Raw genomic sequence first — 16,644 nt, 5'->3', positions numbered from 1 at the left:
AGAGAGAGAGAGAGAGAGAGAGAGAGAAAGAAAGAAAGAAAGAAAGAAAGAAAGAAAGAAAGAAAGAAAGAAAGAAAGAAAGAAAGAAAGAGCAGCAATGTGGAAAATGTAAGCTGAATAAACCCTTTCCTCCCCAACTTGCTTCTTGGTCATGATGTTTGTGCAGGAATAGAAACCCTAAGACAGGGAGAAAGGGAGAAAGAAAGAAATGAAAAAGTCTCTGCTTTCAAATAAACTACCAGGGCTAATAAGTTAGTTGGTTGTGAGACCTAACATTGGGTAGCGAGCTCCTTCTAGACTGCAGGCCTGAGATTTTAGCTTTCATACCAAACCTTGCTGCTTGCTGGATCCTGAGGAGAGCTTTTCTTTTGAGTGTCACCTTGCTCTGTATAGACATCATAAGACTGCTTTGTGGGTCAAGATGTTGCCTTACTTGTAGAAACTTCCAAACCGATTACAGCACAGCGTAGAAGACTCAGGTCCAGTCTGAAAAGCTCCATTTTGTCAGCTTAGCCACTAGGAGTTAACTGACACCCTATTTCCTACCAGGGCTAACTCAAGTTCCTGTTATTCTTATGCATAATGACTTAAGCCTTGCTTCCATCCCATGAAGATGCTCTATTTTACAATCCCTGAAGGGCTCCAGGGAAAATTCTCTCCAAAGCAGCAAAGCTGTCTGATCTACTACAAAATACACAGCTCCCCTGGATTTTAAAGTCTGCATTCCTCCAATATAACACACAGCTGGCCCTTTGAAACACGTCTCAAAGTTATCAACTTTTCCGTTAAAGCCAAGTCCGACTTAGTCAATGATAGAGCACCTTCATGGTGGCTTTCTTGACATGTTTGTTTGTTTGTTTATAAATGCTGAACAGGGTGGCACACAACCTTTTAAAACAAATGACTTATTCATTTTATTTTATATGCATGTGAGCTTTACACACATGCATATGAATATTCGCCCTACATGTGTGCTGGGTGCCAGAAGAGGGTATCAGATCCCTTGCAACTGAAGTTATGGATGGTTGTGAGTCAGTACATGGTGCTGGAACTCGAACCTGGGTCCTCTGCACAAGCAGTCAGCTCTCTTAACCACTGAGCTGTTCCTCTGGTGCTTTCCTGCTTTTTAGATAGCGCTTTTTTGTTTTCTTCTTCCCCACCCCAGAGTGGATTCTCACACTGGGTTCTTTTACTGCTTCTCTTCCTTATTTTTTTCCCAGAGCTTTTGCTGTTTCCCTGTGGTTAGGTTTCAGACCCAGGAGAAGTGACTGAGGTCCATATTTTACATACCAAAGCAGACCTGGCCACCAGGCTCTCCCAGCATCCCTCAGTATACCTGGCATAACTTGCCCCGACCCCTGAACTTTCCAGCCTACCGGCTGGGCTGCCCTTCCCCAGAGGCTCCTCCCTATAGAATGCAGACATTTTGGTCGTCTTCTTTCTCTCCCTCTCTTGGAATTCACGCTTTCTCTCCTTCCCCCCTCCCCCCCTTTTTTCTTTCCCCTTCATGGCCATAAACTTGCCTATGTGTACTGTAATCGAGCTTGAATTGGCTCATTTCACCCGTCAGCATCTGCTCCTTCCTTCAGTCTCCACCCTCTCTTTTCCTCCCTTTTCAGTTTCTTTTCGTTTTTCTTTCTCCCCTTTTTCTTCTCTCTCCCCTACCCTCTTTTTCACTCCCTGAACCTGTCTCTGACAGGAGCTTTACTTTCAGAGTGGCCTCAAGCTCCCCATGCAGTCTAAAGCGAACGAAAACTTCTGATCGCTGTGTCTCTGTCCCCTCAGTGCTGTGGGATTGCAGACACGCACTGCCACACACATTGATGCTGTGCTAGGGATTTCCCAGAGCTGTGTGTATGCCAGATTGCTATCCTGCCTACTGAGCTCCATCCCAGCCCACCAACCCTTCTTCAGAGAGGAGGGGGAGGAGAATAAGGAAAAGAAGGTGGCAGCGCCTGTGGTTTTATCCTGCCAGCTCACACCCAAATAATTCCTAGAGACTCGTGCACAGCCTCTTCGTTTGAGAACTAAGTATTATGTTTAAAAAGAGCTGTTGGCTGGGCATAGTGGCGCCTGTGCATTAGTCACTATGGATTGTGACCTTCTGTTGCTTCTATAAAAACACATGATGGGGCTCATTATTTGCTTTGAACAGATAAGAAAACACAGTCAGAGCACCCTGAGACTGGAACTGTTCTATTGCATTAAACTGGGCAAAGGAGGATAATGTGGACTTGGTGAGCTCTACAGATGCATGCCTAGGGGCACAGGCTGTCACATCAACCACATTTTTATTCTTCAGTAGGACACCCAGAGCTAAGCCGAGGTAAAGGAGTGGAACCTGGATTTCTTGTGCTAGGGACTGAAAAGACAAGCTAGATATTTATTTATTTAGTGCAAACTACCTAAGGGAAAGAATTATCTTTTTTTTTTTTTTTTTTTTCTCGAGGCAGGGTTTCTCTGTGTAGTCCTGGCTGTCCTGGAACTCACTCTGTAGACCAGGCTGGCCTCGATCTCAGAAATCCACCTGCCTCTGCCTCCCAAGTGCTGGGATTAAAGGCGTGAGCCACCACGCCATGCTAAACTGTCACGTTTTATGAGAAGTCAGAGTTCAGATAAAAAAGTGAGCAGAAAAGACTCGAAAATCCTTCAGTGTCTCTACCAGTCTGCTTGGATTAGGATAAGCGCCCAGTGAATAACGCCCTGGTCCCAGTGGTTTGAAATATGCGATGCCCCAATGTGGGTCAGTCTGGAGATGGCCCGCTGAAGTGGCTCAGATGTGCAGGCCCCTCCCTCTTATCCCATTACCATCACCCACCCCCACCGCCTAGTTCCATAATCCCTGAGGCAGGAGAAGAGACACCTGGTAAATGACACACGGGTTTCACCTTCTTCTGCCTGGAAGTGACTCACATACATTTCCTGGGTCAGAACAAGTCAAAGGGTAAGGAGGAAAAAAAAAATTCCTGGAAGCGGAAGCAGAGAATATATTGGTGCCAGCCAGCGTCTGCCTTTCTTTCCACCAAATACGTTGTTCTCTGTTTGGTTTCGGCCCCAGAACAAAGGACTGAGGTGCGAGTTTTACCTCAAAGCCAACCTGGCCTCTCAGCATTCCTCAGTCTCTACCTGGCATGCCCTGAACTTTCAAGCCCAGGGGCTGGGATGCCCTCTCCTCAGGGGCTCTTCCCTAAATAATCCAGACATTTTGGTCTCTCGTCTTTCTGCACGCCCCCTTTCTCTCTTTCTCCCCTATGCCCCCCCTCCTTTCCCATGGCGCTAGCTTTCTCTCTTTCTTGTCTCCCCCATCTCTCCCTCTGGGGACTCCCCTGGACTCAATCCTTGGGCCAGTGAAGTCACCCCAAAACACCTTCCCAATAAACTTGCCTTTAATATAATCTAATCTGGCTTGAATTAGCTCATTTATTTCACCGGTGAAGAAATCACCTATCAAGTGTTTTCATTTCTTCCCTAAGGAAAAAGAATTCTAAGATGCTAGCCAGTGTATCTAGTGCACACCATGGTTCGTTACATAATGTCTGAGTGTCTGCTAATCTACGATACAGCGCATTACCTGAACAGATGGAGTCGAAGCTGGAAAACAACAATGAATATTTTATTTAGGGAGAAAAAGAGTGGGAGCCCAGCAGATATTTGGGTTTGCCGCTTTGACATTTTGCTTGCTTGCACCATGGGGACCTCGTATGCCTGACATACAGAATATTACAGGACTGGAACTTGGTTCTGGATTTGGAATGAGTTCATTTACTCTTATTCTGTGGTCCCTAGGTGGACTTGAAAATTATTAATTTTTTTCCTCCTAGAAACCCCTTTGATACATATAAGATAGTGTTGGTAAAGAATTCTGGCGGGCTTTGATGGCTGCTTCTTAGCGGTTGAGAGATGAGGATTAGTTCCTGGGTAATTTTGAGAGTGTTTTCAAAAGCTGAGTAAGTTTCTTATGCAAGCAAGAATTTTCTCTCAAAGTACAATTTTCAGAAAACCTATGTTTCTCTTTGTATTCCTGCAACTCTTTCTGCCTCTCCCAACTTAATGATTGCTAGAGCGGTATTCATACGCATTTTATTCTGAGTTCCTGCATCCAATTATTTCATGCTTCATTCTGATTTTTGCCCTTGGGAAATTTGTTTGACTGAAAGATATGCCTGGGCCTTTTCTGAGCTTGTCTTTTACTTTTCAGTGGATAGAAATAGATGTTTCTCCTTTTCAGTCTTGCAGGACTCCATTCTCTATTTCATTTGCAAACATTTCGGTCCCGTTCTGAACTCAGTTTCTTCCTTGTGTTACTTTTGTCAATTCAGAAAATAGAATATACACAAATAAGGTTCTGTTTTTTTTTTAAATGTCTTTCTCTAAGGCTACAAATTAATTAGGCATGATATCTGCCTTTCTGCTTATAGCAATTTTTCATCAAATGGATTGCATTATATAACCCTAGTCTATCGTGTATCTGACCCGTAATTTAACTGCCCAAAGTACAATGAAGGTGGTTAAGCTTTTATTACAGTAGTACTAAAGAGATCAGCACAGAGCCTTTGGAAAATTCCACTGGACCCCTCCCCTCCTGGAAGAGACAGGTCAGAGAACACCTAGGCCAGAAGGGAGAGGCTGAGTAAGCCCCTACCTCATTCCCTAATGACCAATCAGTTTAAAAGGCGCACTGTTCTGCCAATCATATTGTGCCTAGTTGCTGATGCTCTATTCAGCCCTGGAAACCATATAAACACTCACCAAACATGCCTTTAATCCCAGCATTGGGGAGGCAGAGACAGGTGGATCTCTGTAGATTAGAGGCCAGCCTGGTCTCTTAAGGCAATTCTAGCACAGCCAACGCTACACAGAGAAACCCTGTCTAGGAAAATTTTAAAGACGACAAGAAAACCAACAAAAGTTTGTTATAGAATTGTATACATGAATATATAGTTTTGATCAAATTCTTACACTTGGGGAAGCTTCGTTTTGTAGATTGATACAAATTCACAATGGGACAATGTGTAGAAGTTTTACCTGATCAAAATTGAGATCTTTAAGCAGTAAAGTACTGGTGTTTTTGAGGAACGGGGAATGAAATTATTTCCCTAGTATAAATGGGTGTGCTTAACAAATGCTTATTGCCTGGATCTAAACTGAGACAAATGATTTTGTTTTCTTTTTTTTTTTTTCCTTTTATTTTTCCTTTCTATATTTTTTTCAAGTCTACAAACTGCACAAGAACATTTCAACTTTCTATTTACTAATTCACTTTGGCTAACAAGAATGCTCCCGAATCAGAGATAGCCAAGGAAATAGCCACTTATACCATGTGAATGGCATGGTAGGGTCCTGTCATAGCGTTAAAATAATTAGTCTAGAGAAACCACAAAAGGCCCCGGGGATGTAATTTCTGAATTTCTCACTGATGTCACCCATTTCTCTCATTTTATTTTCCCATCCACAGTGTTTAAAACCAAGTCTAGGCCAGGATGACTTACCCTCATTCACTGGATTCTATTGCATGACCCGAAAGCAGAACCCACCCACAGAGCATGACAAGAGTGTTGCTTTGTGGGGGAATTAAAGATCTTGACAGTAATCTGTGACTCGGTTCATATCTGTAGTAAAGGTAATGGGAGTGGAAGTGGGTGGGCTTAGAAGGGAGGGAGGGAAGATCTGGTCCGTTTTCCGTCATCTCCCTTTAGGGTCCCCCTTTGATTCCCCTTCAGGAAGTGGAGTAGAAACCCTGCATTCGTCAGTAACTCTCGGTTAACCACAACTTACAGTCAGTAAGGAGGTCAGTGGAAACAGGGACAGTGATTGCTATAAAACTGACAGGTACTACTGCTGTTTGACATACCCGGGAAGACATACTTAGAAGAAAGTACTTCCTGAGTGAAGAAGCAGCCATTGGAGAAAACAGCATGAAGGGCATCTGTGAAACAGCCATGGTGAGTGGTGTTGAATAATCATGGGCTAAGGATAGCTGCGTCTAAGCTTTAAGAAAGGGTGATTTCGAAGGCTTTAGGCCTTCTTGGAGTCTTTTGTAAATTAGTTCTTTAAAAAGTGAAGTTTAATTTTGATTTGTCTGGTGGAGAAAAAAGAGAAGAGAAGAGAAGAATAAAAACCAACATCAATGGAACAGTTAGAAAAGGAGAAAAGCAGATAATCTGACCTGATGGATTTGCTCAGGTGGGCTGGTGTGCATATCTGGTTATCTCCAGTGACCATCATGGTCTCTCTTATCTACTCATTAAAGACTAAGGTTGACCTAAAATAAGAGCCAGGCCAAGCTTTGTTTTATATAAATATGTATTCCAAGGCAGGAATCTATATATAATATGTTACATTGCATGGGATAGTAGTATAAATATACATTAAATATTAATATATAGTATATATCCCAAAGAAGCAGGGGACCCACAGTTTGGTTCCTCCAAGGTCATTTGGACGGAGGAGGAAGTAGAATGGCCCAGTGCTCAACTTTTGGTCTGCTCCTGGAGAAGCTTCTCGGGACTTTGATAACTGACTAATTAATTAATTAATACCTGAGAAGGGTTTAATATAGAGGCACATGGAGCAAGCTTAGGAAATCGCACACTGTGTTAATGGTTTTGATAGTCCTTTGATTTTCCCTGGATAAGCCTTGAGACCTCAAAGAGCATGGCTTTTATAAATGGCTCATGCTTTCTGACAATGGCAATATTCTTTTAATTATTGTATGTTATTATAGTGATTGCAGTAAACCACCAAAGTACAGTATTTAGAGACATAGGCTTTGAAGTCAGACAGATTTGTCTCTCCTACCTGCTAAGTGGGCAATTTGGTGTTGGTCATTCCCTTTGTGAATTTTACTTCCCCCACCTGTGCACCAGCATAATTATGGGGGAAGGGATTGTTATATTGATATGAATCTAGACTTGCAAGGTAGATCATAAGTGCTTAGATTTTAGTTAATTTGGACACTACAATTGCTATAAGAGGTAAAGGTGGAAAGAGTATACAAATACCAATTCTTAATATTATTGATTTTGCTTTTCTAGACAAGATTTTAAAAAAAGATATATTTATTTATTTATTTATTTACTTAATGTATGTGAATACACTGTCAAAGAGAGAACCAGATACTATTACAAATGCTTGTAAGCCACCATGTGGTTGCTGGGAATTGACCTCAGGACCTCTGGAGGAGCAGTCAGTGCTCTTAACTGCTGAGCCATCTCTCCAGCCCTTGAGACAAGATCTTCTGTGTGGCTCACGCTAGTCGTGAGTTTGCTATGTGGGCTCAGACTGCTCTGGAACTGTCTTACTTTTTCCTTGCTCTCTTGGAGTGTTGGGACTTCAGGAGTGTGCCACCAAGCCTTGCTCTGTGATTTACTATTACCTCTCAGACCCTCGTCAGCCCACAGGAATAGATCACGAACATTTTCTCCATTACACAGTAGCTCAGGCATCTGGTTTTCATTTGCTGTCATTTTCTATTGCAATGCATTGCTAATATAATAATATTGAGACCTGTATCTAGATTTTCTGACTCCCAACAATAGTGTGCTTATCTGTGGATGATCGGGAGAGGCAAGATTCTCAACCTAATGCCATTGTAGCCAAGAAAATCGTTTGGATAGTTTAATGCTCCAAACCGTTACTATTGCTGGGGGGAGAAAAATCAGTTGGATTGTCAGCAACAAGCGTGGTGGAGCAAGAAGTGCTGAAATGGGATTATGAGGAGGGGCAAGCAGAGAAGACATATGCTATGGGCAATTGAGGTAAATTTGGATGGAGCTTGGAGCTGATCAGTCTCTGTCACCCATTCCTGTGTAGGGAGGTTACAGACTACAGGTAAGTGTAGGGGCAAGTGTGCAGATGTTCTCCCAGCAGTGAACACACAAGAGTAATGTACAAAGCTAAGCTGGGAAGATTCACCCTCTCTGACTGACCACCTTCAGTTTCAATATTCTCCCAGCTGTTTCCCATCCTACAGGATTTGAATCACACCTATCAATCCCCTTTAAAGGTGGAATTTAAACCTGTAAAAGCTCCCAACTTCCCTGGGAAGATGGATTGTTTCTGTTGTTTTTCATACTCAGCACCAGCCTTATCAGAGCTACAAAACACCAAAAAACAAACAAACAAACAAACAAACAAAAAAACCAAAAACGCTTATCATAAAGCAAACAGTGGTTTGGGGCTTTCAATACTTCTGTCTTACTGATGCAGTGCAGAGAGTGTTTAGAATCCGTGGCTCTTGAAATTAGACACAGTGAAGACTAATGTGAAGAATAGTAATGACCTTCAGTGGCTGTGGCCAAGCCTTGCCATAGAAGGTGGAGCCTATAAATTGTCACAATGAGGCTGGGGAACCCTGCCAGGTTGTTTATTGCCTCTCTGACATAAGTCCTTTAAGAGATGATTAGGTAATTAGGATGAGTTTCATCTATGAGTTAGCTGTTCAAATCTTGTAAGGAGGTGTGAAAACATTTTCTAAAATACTCCAAGAATGTTTAGCTATTAATAAAGAAACATAATGAGCTGTTAGGGACATGATAGTTGTCTTAGTTATTTTTCTATTGCTGTGATAAAACACTGTAACCATGGCAACATATAAAAGGAGATGTTTAATTTGGGGCTTACAGTTTCCAAGGGTTAAGCTGCTTGATCATCATGGCTGGAGGCAGGAAGGTAGGCATGGTGCTGGAGAAGTTGCTGGGAGTTTACATCTTAAGCCATAACCACGAGGCAGAAAGAACTAACTGAGAATGATATAAGACTTGAAATTTCGAAGCCCACCCCAGTGACACACCTCCTCCAACAAGACCACACCTCCTACTCCTTCCCAAATAATTCCACCAACTGGGGACCAAGCATTCACATATATAAGCCTATGCAGGTGGATTCTCAGTTCAACCACCACAACAAATTATCATTAATCACATAACCCCAAACTATAGTGACTTTTAGTCTTGGTAGTCAAAATTAGAAGTGAGACAATAAACATGACATATAAGAGGAGAGAGAAGATTCTGGAGGAGAACTTAAGAAATCTAAAGAAGTGGTTGATAGATGTGTGACTATGTTTTCTAAATTTCAAAGCACCTGTGAAGACTGCATTTTACATCCATCTCACGCACAGGGTAACATCAATACACTGCCAACCATTGTTGCCTGTGTGGAAAGACTGCATGCTTACAGGGATCTTTGGGATTTATGAGTATGTAGGAAACCAAGTCACTGTGGGGTGAGTCCTATCAATGAATTATGGACCCCACACAGTTAACTCTAGAGATAATGCCCGAAACCACAACACTGTGGCCTCGAGGATTAGCTACTGAGTGAACGAATGACTTCAGAGGTGAAGGCATATGGCTGCTGATTATCTGGAGACAAATCTGTCTCATCCTGCAGCTTGCTTTCAAAGTATTATCAGTGATCATGGTCCAGCAGGCTGACTCCATGACCTCTTTGTTTATTCTGCATATTTCTTGCCTCCAGGATGTTGAAAAGAACAGGCAAGTCTTTAAATCCAGCATGCACAGTCACTTTCCCTACCTACACAGTGTGAACCTGAACAACATGGAGCCCAGAAATGAAAAGCTCAGCCTTAGCTCTTCTGCCTTACCATGGGCTTTGTCCTTCCCCAGGAAAGTGTGCGCAGGGACGGCAAAGGACATTTGCAACCAAGGGGAGCTCTTGAGATTTTAGCTCTTCTTGTGTTTAGAGCTCCACTGAGCACTTTGTGTGCGCTAGTAACAGCAGTGAAACTGATTTCAGTGTTAGTACAGAAAAGATAGATTCTAGAGCTAAAAGAAATGGGTTCTGCACTCTAATGTTGGGCGTCATCAGTGTCCCTGATTCTTTCAATTAGCATGGATAAATGAAATTTTGCTGTGCTTAGTTTCCCATAATCCTTTTACTCAATGATCGTGGCATAACTATACTGGTTAATTTAACTGGGCTGCCCTGTTCATTCACTTCCCAACTCTCTCATTCATTCAGAAAGTTTTCATGGACCAACTATGCTCTCGCAGGAAGTTAACTCTGAGTCTGGTATGAACACAGATATGACATTTTTAGAGAATAGACAAAAAATACTTCTTGAGTGACACATGCTAAAATCTCTATTATTTAATGTTGATAAATATATTTTTTAAAAAATATTTATTGTATGTATATGAGTTCACTGTTTCTGCCCTTAGACACACCAGAAGAGGACATTGGATCCCATTACAGATGGTTGTGAGCCACTATGTGGTTGCTGGGAATTGAACTCAGGACCTCTAGAAGAGCAATCAGTGCTCTTAGCTGTGGAGCCATTCCTCCATCCCAACAAATATACTTCTAATTGAATTACATATGGGGCCTTGACAATAGGGTGAGGTTTGGAGGAATGTCCCAGAGAAAGGTTTTGTGGACTATAAGGCCGGAGATAAACTTCAGAGGGCTTTACTCACGACCCTTTCTGCTTTGCATCCTGATAACATTAAGCACGATAGTTCTCATTGCCAGTGAACCATGAAAAAAAAATGAAACCTTGATCCTGTAAAGTGACCCTATACAGAGTTCAGGTACATTGCCCACCACCAGGGCTCTAACCTGTGGTAATCTCTATTTTCCAGGTCAAGTCTTTGCTACTGTTGATGTTGGGACTTGCCATTCTGAGGGAGGTAGCAGCTCGGAAGAACCCCAAAGCAGGGGTTCCTGCCTTGCAGAAGGCTGGCAACTGTCCTCCCCTGGAGGATAACAGTGTGAGAGTTGACATTCGCATCTTCAATCAAAACCAGGGCATTTCTGCCCCACGTGAATTCCAGAACCGCTCCAGTTCCCCATGGGATTACAAGTAAGTCAAGGAAGGAGATAGACATATTACATGGAAAGGAATGTGCTAAACCAAATGTAATGGTGGATGCCTTTAATCTCAGCACTTAGGAGGCAGACTCAGGCAGATCTCTAATTTCAAGGCCAGCTTGGTCTATGTAATGAGTTCCAGGACAGCCAGAGTTACAATGGTGAAATTCTATCTTAAAAAACCAAAATAATAAAAGAAAAGAAAGAAAAACATGCTACATTATTTTGATTACAATGCCTCATTCTTATGAGTATTCAGGACTCACATTCACTTTTTTTTCTGAGATAGAGGCCTCACTCTGTAGCCCAGGTTGCCCTGAAACTTACGAGGTAGCCAAGGCTAGCCTCAGATACATGGTTATCCTTTCTGCCCCAGTCTTTTGAGTTTTGGGATTACAGGCATGAGCCTCCAGGCCTGGCTTCACATTCACCGTCTCCAATAGAAGCTACACCTTTCCCACTAACTCAGTTTCTTGCCTTGGGTCTCCTATGTGATTGGAAGTCTTAATATTTTTTGCAGCCTGTGAGGATAGGTGGAAACAATGAATCAGTTTAGGGATCTACTTAGATTAGACGTTTTCTTTGAGTAGGGATGGTAAATCAGGATTTGGAAGAAAAGTCAGCTTGGGAAATAGATGTTGTATAGGGCAGAGTCTTGTGTCCTGGGAACACGCACCACCCATCAATACTCTTCAAATACATGAATAAAAACAGATTCTAGGGACAAAGCAGTGCTCTGAGGCTGATACATAGCTCCCTTCTTGAGAGGTTTGTAGACTGTGGTAGACTGGCTTGGCTGCCTGTCTTCAGCCAGAGGGGAGTCTCAAGAGAGGAGCCAAGTGAGGCTCTGGATTCACAGACCTTGAAGGCTTTCATTTTGCTTTCCAAGCAGTGAGTTTTATGCATTGTACTTTGGGAGACCTACTAGTGATGTTCAACCTCTGCTTAAAGGATGAGTAATAACACTAATACAAAGAAAATGTAGATCTAAGAGTAACCAAAGTATTTATGGAGTTACTCTGTATGCACTCAAACCATGTGATATCCCCAACAACCCTCTGAGAGAATGATATGGGAGAAACCCCGTTTTATAGTGGAGGCATCTGAGGTATAGGAAGTTACTTATCTGCTAGAGCTTGGTCCAAGAATTCAGAGTCTGCGCTGCTCCCTGCATAACTCAACCGCCCCTGAAGGGAAACACCTAGTGCTGCGGAAACCCTTCTCTATTCCTCTCCCTGCCCTCAAGCATCCTGCTTTATCTTTTATTTTTGTCCTTCAGCATCACCCGAGACCCCCACCGGTTCCCCTCAGAGATCGCTGAGGCCCAGTGCAGACACTTAGGCTGCATCAATGCCCAGGGTCAGGAAGACAGCACCATGAACTCCATCGCCATCCAGCAAGAAATCCTGGTCCTTCGGAGGGAGCCCCAAGGCTGTTCCAATTCCTTCAGGTTGGAGAAAATGCTCCTAAAAGTTGGCTGCACCTGTGTCAAGCCCATTGTCCACCATGCGGCCTGACAAAGCAGCATACAGAAATCAGCTGAAGACTTCCGCTGAGGAAAAGCCTCCTTTTATCCAGAGCTCTGTGTGCCGATCTCCAAGTCTTTATGCTTTCTAGGATTCTCAGTAAGGTGTGCATGGCATTCTTGCAGCTCTGCAGTAGATATAGCTTGAACTTTCTGGCTCGCTTTAGAATTGTTACCAGTCCTGGTGTGTTCCCAATGCCTTACTTAAACTCCTGAAAACAAAGGTAAATGAAGGCACCCTTGGCCCAGTCTCTTTGTCTGTCAAGACTGTCACTCTGATGCAGTATCATTCTTGTAGAGTTCAATGAAATGCTCATATTTGTGATGGAAAGAAAACAAACATAATCAGAATGTATGGGAGGAGGCCTGTGTAGCAGGGGCTGGATTGGCAAGGAAGAAGCACGCATGGTATGTGTGTTTTTAGAGAAAAATTTGGTAAATATAAATGAAGTTGGCATAAACTATTATATATTTATATTGGTAGGGGAACTATACATATATTTATGACCTATTGATTATATATCAATTTAGTAGAAAATTAATATATCCATTAATTATGTAATAAAATATTTTAAATTCAAAAATATTTGAAGTCTGTGCTGGTTACTTTTTGTTAATGTGGCATAAACTTGAGACACCTGGCAAGAGGAAAGCTTAGTTGAGGAATTGCCCCTATCAGATTGGTCTCTGGGCATGTCTGGGAGGCATTTTCTTGGTTAATGGTTGTTTCGGGAGGGCCTAGCCCATTGTGGGTGGTGTCTGTTGTGGGGAGGTGGTCCTGAGTTATATAAGAAAACAAGCTGGGCAGGCCATGGAGAGGAAGCTACTGAGCAGCACTCTGTCATCATATCTGCCAAAGCTTCCCTCCATGATGGAACTTGTAAGCAAAACAATTCCGTTCCCCTCTAAGTTGGTTTTGTTCATGGTGTTTAACATGGCAGCACAGAAAGCAGGTAGACAAGTATCTGCTTCTGCCTTCAGGTTGAACTCCAAGACTTTACAGCCCTCAACATTTTGAACGTCTGTATATCATTTGTTTTTCCAAATTTCCTCCTCAGAGCTCCTGTGTTAGAGTTATTGTTATTAATGGAACTGAGGTCCCTTTACACTTAGAAAGAGAGTTAAGGGAAATGGTGCAAATGGAATTCAAGTGTGGGGCCAGCATGTTACACTTCCAACCTTCTGGCCACATCTTGTTACAAAGCAAACACTTACTGTCCACTTTGCTAGCTTCTGGAGTTATTACGTGGAGAAAGATGTACGTAGAAGAGCCACAGTGTTGGCAGCAGCCACCCCGAACCCTGTCATTTGGGCCACATGGTTCCTTTGCCTTCTTCTCCCTATGACTTCTAGGGGTCACCATGAATCTTTTATCAGACTCCCATGCTACTTGCCAGCCAATATACAGTATGCAGACCCTAGGCTCCAGGGAACTTGTGTCTCCCCTTCTGTCTTCTTTGCCTGGATACAGTGCACCACATCGCTCTTTCACTGCTACTATGCTTTGAGGACATCTACATTGCAGCTGCATTCCAGGTTTCTAAAATCTCTATGCTCCAGAGGAAGTAGAAGGTGAGGTCTTTCTCCTATCTGGGAGTTGGTTTGGGGTCAGTCAGGGAGCAGGAACTTGGCTCCCTTGTCTAACTTGTACGTAATCTATGACAGGCAGGATGTTGGGCAGGCTCCCTTTAGTCATTTACAAGTGAATCCTGCTGCAGACAACAGTAGGGTTCATTGCCTAATGACCCCACCCGTGGTTAGCTCTGGGTGCAGGACTGCAGGAGTGGCAGAGGCCTGGCAATTCCCCAAGATAACTCAGGTGATATCAAACAGACCTGAATTCTGAGGATCAATTAAAAGTTGGAGAGAAAGAGATTCCTCTTGATGGTAGTCTTCCATGATTAAGGTCAAATAGAACACTCTAGTCCCTGATTTACTTCTCTCATTTATGAATGCAGCCTGGAGGAATTGGCTGGCTTGCTCAGTGTCACTCAAGAAGTTACTGGCAGGATTGGATCTGCAGGCTCCGAGTTCAAGACCTTTACATTTTGGTTTTCTAGCGCTGCCAAAGTATCTTATAAAAGATGGATGGACTAGCATTAGCTGTGGGAGAAAATACAGAAGTACCTCATCCTACCTCTCCCAATACATTCATTGCTCACAAAGCACCCCCAGAGGCTAAGCAAGCTTGGCTTCCTCGCTTGTGGCTAAAGCTGGCTGTCATCAGGAAACAGCACAGCCTGTTCAATTCACAAGGTGGCACACGGAACCCACGCATTCTTGGATTCCTCAGCAGAAAGAGAAGAGGAAGAAATGGCTGCTTTATGGGGACACCTGTTTGCTCAGGGGATGTGTGCAACTGTGGAGCAGAGTGAGCATGCTGCACTCATCAGCTTTGCCAAGCTGTCTGAGAGGCAGAAGTCCCCCATTTTTCCTGAAGAGACAGATGAAGTTGCATGCTTTACATTTTTGAATAGAGGGCAGCATCGTAGTATGTGGAGAGATTTCCACATAAAAACTTGAAAACATATGGCTATTTCCTTTCTTTCCTTTCCTCTGTCCCTCCCTCTCTTTGCTTGTTGGCTGCCCCCTCTTCAACACCTCATATAGATCAAGCTGTCCTGGAGCTTGAACCTCTAATCCTCCTGCACCTACCTCCTGAGTGCTGCGATTACAGGTATGTACCATGACAACCAGGTTTATGGGGCTTCCTGCATGCTAGCTATTTAATTTTTTTATATTTAGTTATTTATGAAGGTATTGGGTGAGAGGAAAACTAATATCGATTCTCCTCTACCCCATGCCCTTGTCTTAATAATGACAAATGACAAATGCAAGCACACCCCTTGTACCCAACATCAAAGTTCTTTGTAATCTGCTCTGTTGTGGGCCATCCAGTGGCTCGCGAGGAACAGGGTATGGCTGAAGTGGCAGACTCAGGATGAAAGAGAGGGAACTAGATGGACGAGAGAAAGAACAGAGCTAGGACAAGATTCTGATCAAAGCTCAATTTTAATATTCAGAACATGGAGTTATAAGGAAGGGGGAGGGGCCCATTCCCGCCAAATCATCTTTGGAGTCCAGCTGCAGGTGACCACATGAATACTCTGGAACAGCTAGGCGGCAGATAGCAGCAGTGGGAGTGGCAGGATGATAGGGTGGCAGACTCCCCCCCACCCCCCCAGATCTCCTAGTGATAACGGTCAAGCCTGATCAGCCAGATTTCAGGCTGAGGGGGGTGGGGTCTCCTCCCTATTGTTAATATAAAAAAGAAAGGCTGGGCTGAGGCATAAAATTTATTTATGCTCTATAGTTCTGCCTGGATTCTTAGGGCCTAATGAAGAAACCTTTCTCAGTGGGATTCCCTAACTTTCCTCATGGTAAACCCTTGTTTGGTTAAGACTGTCCTTTCTGTCCTAGTAAACATTTAGCGGACTAGCCCTGAGCTGTTTGCTCTGTCTTTTGTAATGCTAATTAGTTACTGAATAGGTAACTTCCTTGCTGAATTCCTACTGAATTCCAAGTAGTCAGCTACATGCTCTTTCTAGGACGTTGGAACACTGGTGAAGACTTAACTGTATCAGGATACAATTTTAAAAGGCACTATAGTAAGATAACACTAAAGGAGAGTATGTGGATCCTCCTTAACAGCCTTGGGTGACCGGCAGGGAACAGAGAAGAGGGGGTGATGACTGGCTCCTTAGCACAAGGCCATTTGGCTTGTTAGGGTGGGAGGCTGTGAAGGGCTTGCCTTTTTACGGTATGGTCTCCAACCTCTCTCCCCGCTTTCAATTAAATTTAATAAGGCCACACTTAACTGGGGTGATCAAATGATCTTCTCATCCTTGGATGAGCGGGCATTAACCATGGCTGGGGGAGCATTGACCCGATTCCTCCCGTGGGTGCTGTCACGACCCACAATCATGGCTCTTGGTATCTTTTGGGAAGGGGAGGCAGAGCCTTAGAAAGATACTTTTGGTTGTAACTGGAACTAGATACCAACCTCCATCCAAACCGGGTGTGTCTTTCAGGGAACTCAGAAATGGTCAAGTTGTACCTTCCCCTGCAGTGCTTAGCTTCGTACTCACGCTGGTGCCCATACTGGATTTGTATTATCACGATCCAGCATGCACAGTTCTGAGTACTGTGTAGCTCCCAAGGGAGAACTGTCAACCTCAGATTCAGCAAGGCCTCTACAAGAATTATGCCACTTGTAACACCACAATTTGTGGCTCTTAGGCTAATTTAGGAGCTGGAGGTTACCCTCCTCATTCCTAATATTTCCA

At 43.4% G+C, this 16,644-nt stretch overlaps 1 protein-coding gene across 1 annotated transcript; it reads left to right on the top strand.

Moving 5' to 3' along the window:
• The first annotated feature begins 5,850 nt into the window (after positions 1–5,850).
• Positions 5,851–12,942, top strand: Il17f (interleukin 17F). The gene is made up of 3 exons (XM_021176015.1): positions 5,851–5,942; positions 10,605–10,825; positions 12,113–12,942. The coding sequence occupies exons 1-3, from the start codon at positions 5,916–5,918 to the stop codon at positions 12,348–12,350; spliced, it is 486 nt and encodes a 161-aa protein (XP_021031674.1). The 5' UTR covers positions 5,851–5,915; the 3' UTR covers positions 12,351–12,942.
• Positions 12,943–16,644: the final 3,702 nt, after the last annotated feature.

This window comes from Mus caroli, chromosome 1, assembly GCF_900094665.2.
Source record: "Mus caroli chromosome 1, CAROLI_EIJ_v1.1, whole genome shotgun sequence".
Classification (NCBI taxonomy): Eukaryota; Metazoa; Chordata; class Mammalia; order Rodentia; family Muridae; genus Mus; species Mus caroli.
Note: the sequence above shows the minus strand (reverse complement) of the source record. Positions and strands in the feature narration are given on the sequence as shown.